We start from the raw sequence: 6,314 nt of genomic DNA, 5'->3' as shown, positions 1-6,314 counted from the left end.
AGAAATTAGAAGAGTAAAAGAAAGAAAACTTTTAGTAAAAGCAGAAAATCATCTGGTCTAACCCTCTCATATTACAGAAAAAACTGAAATTCAGAGACTAGAAATTTCTTGGAGCAGAGTTCATTCCTGGGGCATCACTGTCCTGAAATCAGTCATCTCTCTTCTAGTTGAAAGTTTTCTGGAAACATCCTGTCACTCCAGATGTTTTTCCATGATAAATGAATGACACTGTCCTTGAATGTATCACCATCTGTAAATGTCATTTCTCTGATACTTTTCATTTAAAGTGGGTTTTTATGGTAAAATATGCAGTTTTATTAAGCCCTGGTCAAATAAATTAGCCTCTATAAAATGTCTCTTGTTTTAGACCTTATTTCTCATTGCAATTTTCCATTTCCTCAGCTTCCTTCTCATTACGAAAAGAGCATTATCTAACATTTAACTTGTCCTGGGCAACTGAGAGTAGGAGAGACTCACAAGTGCCCCCTGCCTTCAGTTTTACGCCCAAGGGAGAGATTCCAGGTAATGCTTGCATCACAATCAGCACACTTCTCAGTGGGGCAGGGAAGAATTAATTCACAACTAGGCCAACTAAAACGTGGTCCCAATATCTCTGCAAGGACCCCTCTGTGTCTCGGAGTGGTGGGAGCAGAGAGGTGAGTCGGCAGATGGGAGGGCAAGACTTAACCTCAGATCTGTTAAAGTAACAAGTCAACAATACCTTCATCTTCACTGTAAGCTACTATCTACTGCACATAATATTTATAACACATCTGTTCCTCTTTAGCTTACGAAAAAAAATTATAGAGTATCTGCTTAAATGGAAGAAAAATCTAAATTTTAATTTATGGCACCAGAAACAATGTCAGTTTTCTTTTTCAAAAAGAGTCAGCAGAGGGAGCTCAACACTGCTGCTGTTCGAAATGGCTTTACTTTTGCACTTGTGTCATCCCAGCCACCAACAGCCACCAACAGACCCCAGCAATGAAGACTACCGGAGAAGAAGCCAAAATTGCCGTCCTCACATGTTTACAAAGGAGCTTGCCCACTCCACGCCTGGCAGAAAATGTCACAGTTCTAACCTTACACACTATTGGTGAGAATGTAAATTAGTTCATCTATTTAAAATAGTATGGGACGGGCGCGGTGGCTCAAGCCTGTAATCCCAGCACTTTGGGAGGCCGAGGCGGGCGGATCACGAGGTCAGGAGATCGAGACCATCTTGGCTAACATGGTGAAACCCCGTCTCTACTAAAATACAAAAAAGTAGCCGGGCGTGGTGGCGGGCGCCTGTAGTCCCAGCTACTCGGAGGCTGAGGCAGGAGAATGGCATGAACCCGAGAGGCGGAGCTTGCAGTGAGCCGAGATCGCGCCACTGCACTCCAGCCTGGGCGACACAGCCAGACTCCGTCTCAAAAAAAAAAAAAAAAAAGAAAGAAAATAGTATGGTGACTTCTCAAAGGACTAAAGACAGAAGTACCATTGGACCCAGCAATTCATACAGAACTACCAATTCAAATGGAACTACCATTCGACCCAGAATCTACTCAGAGAAAACCATCGTACTAAAGACAATTAAACTCCTTTGATTATCACTGTACTACTCACAATAGCAAAGTATGGAATCAACCTAAGTGTTCATCAACGGATGACTGGATAAAGGAAATGTGTATCTATACGATGGAATACCACAGAGCCATAAAAAAGAAAGGAATCATGTCTTTTGCAACAACATGGATGGAACTGGAGGCCATTACGGTATGAAATAACTCAGAAACAAAATCAAATGCACATGTTCTCACTTTTAAGTTGGAGCTAAAATGAGTACACAGAAACATAAAGAGGGAAACTGAACAGACACTGGGTACTCTAAAAGCAGCGAGGGTAGGAGGGGTGTGAGGGCTGAAAAATTACCCATCGGGTACAACGTTCACTATTTGGGTGATAAGTACACTAGAAGCCCAAACTTCACCATTACGCAATATATCTGTGCAACAAATCTGCGCATGTACTCCCTGCATCTTAATATATAGTGTGTGTGTGCGTGCGTGTGTGTCACAGTTCGAGGCGCGGCCCCCCTTCTGACAGCGACCATAAATCCCTTTACACACACCACCCTCCAGAGACAGGAAGGGCCTGGGGTGCGGCCAGCACTGGCGTGGGGGTCTCGCAACATGCAGCAGAGAATCCAGCGCCAAGCCGTGGGGTACAGCCGCCCCAAGCACCGCCAATTATGCGGGAGAAGGGAGCCGGCCTCCCCCCGCGCCCCAGGAAAAAGCTGACGTCACCCTCCCCTCGCAGCCCCGCCGGGAGACCCCCTCTGCGCAGGCGCCTGCGGGGAGGCAAGGACAGACAGGAACAAAACCTTCCAGGCGGCGACTCCGCGTGCCTTCTCAGCCCTCCCCGCCCCCACTCCGTAGCCCCCTCCCTCAGTGGACGCCAGGTCTGGGCTTGAGGTACCTTCAGCCCGAAGGCCCAGGATGAGACACCCTCTGAGTCGCCACCATTGGCGACCAGGAACAGGTTCCACCCCTACGCAAAGCTGAGAAAGGGCTTTTCTCAAGCAGCAGACCCACCTCTTTTGAGTCTTCTCCGCCATGGTACGGCCCCAATTGGAGCGGAGATCGACACCACCGCCTGGGTAGAGCGATAATTCCACACGCGATTGGAGCGCCTGGCAGGGTTGGGAAAGGGGTGGAGCCGGGGTGGGGCGAGGACTCTGCGGGGCGGGGCCAGGGAAGCTTGCGGCTGTTGTTAGCGTCGAGGCTGGGTGCACAGTACTGTGCGTGGCCGCGGGGCGGGGCCGTAGACCCTAATTTGGAACAGCCATAGGCTGGACACAGGCCAGCACTTTGGGAGGCCGAAAGGCCGAGGCAGGAGGATCGCTCGAGGCCAGGAGTGCGAGACTGCGAGACCAGCCTGGGTAACATAGTGAGACCCTCTCTTCCTAAAAAAAAAAAAAAAGAAAAAGCCTGTCACAATGACCTGCGCCTGTACCCCTAGTTACTCGAGAGGATCGCCTGAGCCCAATGAAGCTGCAGCGAGCTATGAGCATGCCACTGCACTCCAGCGAGCTGTGAGCATGCTACTGCACTGCAGCCTGGGCTACAAAGCTAGATACTATCTCTGATAAAAGAATAAAAGCTGTTTATTGTAATCCAGTGCGCGTCATTATGCCCTCATTTTACCCACTTGCGTAGGCGTGATCACACCCTAAAGATATTCCTCTGACCTCACCGTTGCTTCTTTTCAGCCTCTGCCTTTCTCTACACATTAGGACTTTTCCTGGCCCTTTTCTCGCTCTATCCTTCCTGTAGGTTAAGTGCCCTCCACCTGCTTGCTCTCTAATGAATGTCTCTGGTTCTGCCCGCTCTGCCGATCTTCACACCTGATATTCGGTTGACTGATTGACATCGCCACTCAGAGTCGTATCGAACCTAAAACTTCCAGAACTTCGATTAACACTCCCGTCCTCCCTCCAACCTGCTGCTTTTTTGATCCACACCATTTGCCCAGTTGCTCACGCCAGACACTCGAGAGTCACCCTGGCACTTCTCACCCCTACATCTGTAATAGACCTGCAAGTTCTGCTTGTCCTAGCTCGGGTCTCATGCTTACACTTTACCCTGTCAACCCGACCACCTCTGTAATCTAATCTCAGCTGATGTGTCTCTCTCAATTGTTCGCTCCTTCCATACTTGGCCTCTGAAATCACACTCCTTCATCTCACCCCCCCAACCCTGATCCAAGTAGTTCTCCTGTAGTCAAAATCATCCTCTAAAAGACAAATTGAGGCCGGGCGCGTGGCTCACACCTGTAATTAATCCCAGCACTTTGAGGGGCCGAGATGGGAGTATCGCTTGAGGCCAGGAGTTGGAGACCAGCCTGGTCAACACAGCAAGATCCCATCTCTATATTTTTTTCTATAATGTATTTTTTTTAAAATGGAAAAATAAAGAAGAGCCAAATTCAGTTATTTGATTTCCCCTTCCTCTTAAAATCCACACTGCTTTCCAAAACCTATCTCTGAGCTACATCCAGCCCCTGCCTACTTCTCTCTTCTCTCATTTCGTGTTCCTCTTCCTCTTTCTGTGTGTTCGATCACACCCTTATTCTCCAAAAAAGCAAAGCTGACTCTCCACCCCCAACCGCTTCCACTTGCCCCCACCCTAACACCTTCTGACCCTTTATCTCTCAGATGTCACATACTCAGTTTTCAACCAGAGAAACAGAAGTAGTAGTAGATGTATATCAAGAGGTTTATTGTAAGGAATTGGCTTATATGATTGTGGGGCTCCAGCTAAGCAAGTCCAAAATCTGTACACTATGCTGGAACTCTCATACAAGGGCTATTGTTCACCGGAGGAATTTCTTCAGGGAAGCCCAGCTCTGTCTTATGGCGTTCAACTGATTGAATCAGGCCCACCCAGATTATCTAGGATAATCTCCCTTCCTTAAAGTGAACATCAGTTCACTTTAGGAGGGATGGACTTTAATCACATCCACAAAATACCTTTACAGCAGCATCTAGATTAGTGTTTGACTAATGACTTGGGAATGTAGCCTAACCAAGTTGACACAAAAAAAACTGACCATCACACTCAGGGACTTAGTTCTTTCTGGCTGCTATAACAAAATACAGTTGGCCGTTTGGGTTTGACATCTGTGGTTGGTTGACATCAACCAACGTTGGATCAAAAATTTGGGAGAAAAAAATTACACAAGTTTCCAAAAAGCAAAACTTGAATTTGCTGCATGCCAAGTACTACATTGAAGCCATGTGAATGAAGTGATATGTAGGAATTGTATTAGATATTCTGAATAATATAAACATGATTGAAAGGATATGGGAGGGTATGCATCAGTTAGTTATATGCAAATATTACACCACTTTTTATCAGGGACTTGAGCATCTGCAGATTTTGGCGTCAGGTATCCGGGAACCAGTTCCCCAAGCATACTGAGAGACAGTTATACCTTAGGCTGGGTATAGTAGTCCTTTCTTATCCTTGGGGGATACATTCCAAGACCTCTAGTGGATGCCTGAAACCACAGATATTACTGAACCCTCTATATACTATGCACACATTTCCTTTTCCTCAATAGTTTCATGGATAAAAGATTTATTCTTACCATAGATCTTAGCAACCTCAGAATATAGGTTTGGTTTCTTTCCTTTCTAAATCAAGAAATTTTCACGTTTTCACTTAAAAAAAAGCATTTTACAGTTTCTCTTTGGCAGATCCAAATCACCAGCACCGCTGCTTTTGTGCTTTGGGGCCATTATGAAGTAAAATAAGAGTGACTTGAACACAAGCACTGTGATACTGCAACAGTGTATCTGATAACTGAGAAGGCCTTAATAGGCAGGTAGTATCAACAATGTGGATACTGAGGACAAAGGGATGATTCATGCCCTGGCCTAGAGAGAGCAGGATGGTATCAGAGTTCATCACGCTACTCAAAATAGTGTGCAATTTAAAACTCAAGAATTGTTTATTTCTGGAATTTTCTATGTAATATTTTTGGACTGACTTTGACTACAAGTTACCGAAACCCCACAGAAGATGAAACCATGGATAAGGGCGACTACCGTTATTTATAAGCAAAGACATTTATTGCTAACAGTTGTAGAGGCTGGGGAGTCCAAGATCAAAGCGCTGGAGATTCTGTGTCTGATGAGAGCCCTCATCACCTAATCACCTCCCAAATGTCCCACCTTTTAATTGCCAAGTAGTCAATAAAATATCAGATGTGAAGCTGGGCAGAGAGGACAGAACCTCGAAGGTTTTATGTCAACATATGAATTCTGGAGGGACACAAACATTCAGACCATAGCACCATTTAATAAAAAATAGGCTACCCTTCCTGTTCTAATTATTTTCTCTATGGGGTAAGGATTGCACTTATCACTCTCAGTTCTATTTAGGCAGGAATTCAGCAAACTAGACAAGAGGGTGATATAGAGGCTTGGCAGTTCCCTATTAGAATACACCCACCTGATCAGCAGGGAAACATTATAACTACATTTGAGCCTTTTCCTTTTAATAACTCAAAGAATTTAAACAAGCTATTAATCAGTATGGACCGGGTTCTCCTTTTGTAATGGGACTGTTAAAGAATGTTGCTGTTTCCAGTGGAATGATTTCTACTGACTGGGATGCTTTTACTTGAACTTGCCTGACTCCTGCTCAGTTCTTACAATTTAAAACTTCGTGAGCAGATGAAGCTTCTGTTCAGGCTGCTTGCAACGCCCAGACCCAACCTCAAATTAATATAACTGCAGACCAACTTTAGGGTTGGCGGCAGGGCTG

The 6,314-nt window shown here is 45.6% G+C and overlaps 1 protein-coding gene across 1 annotated transcript in view; it reads right to left on the bottom strand.

Moving 5' to 3' along the window:
* The window catches only part of DCTN6 (dynactin subunit 6), a 28,110-nt gene extending 25,396 nt beyond the window's left edge, over window positions 1–2,714 (bottom strand). The window contains exon 1 of the mRNA XM_017857082.1: window positions 2,577–2,714. Coding sequence (XP_017712571.1) covers window positions 2,577–2,599 — 23 coding nt within the window. The 5' untranslated portion in view covers window positions 2,600–2,714. The remainder of the gene's footprint in view (window positions 1–2,576) is intronic.
* Between the last annotated feature and the right edge of the window lie 3,600 nt (window positions 2,715–6,314).

This window comes from Rhinopithecus bieti, unplaced genomic scaffold (assembly GCF_001698545.2).
Source record: "Rhinopithecus bieti isolate Rb0 unplaced genomic scaffold, ASM169854v2 scaffold_2077, whole genome shotgun sequence".
Lineage (NCBI taxonomy): Eukaryota > Metazoa > Chordata > Mammalia > Primates > Cercopithecidae > Rhinopithecus > Rhinopithecus bieti.
Note: the sequence above shows the minus strand (reverse complement) of the source record. Positions and strands in the feature narration are given on the sequence as shown.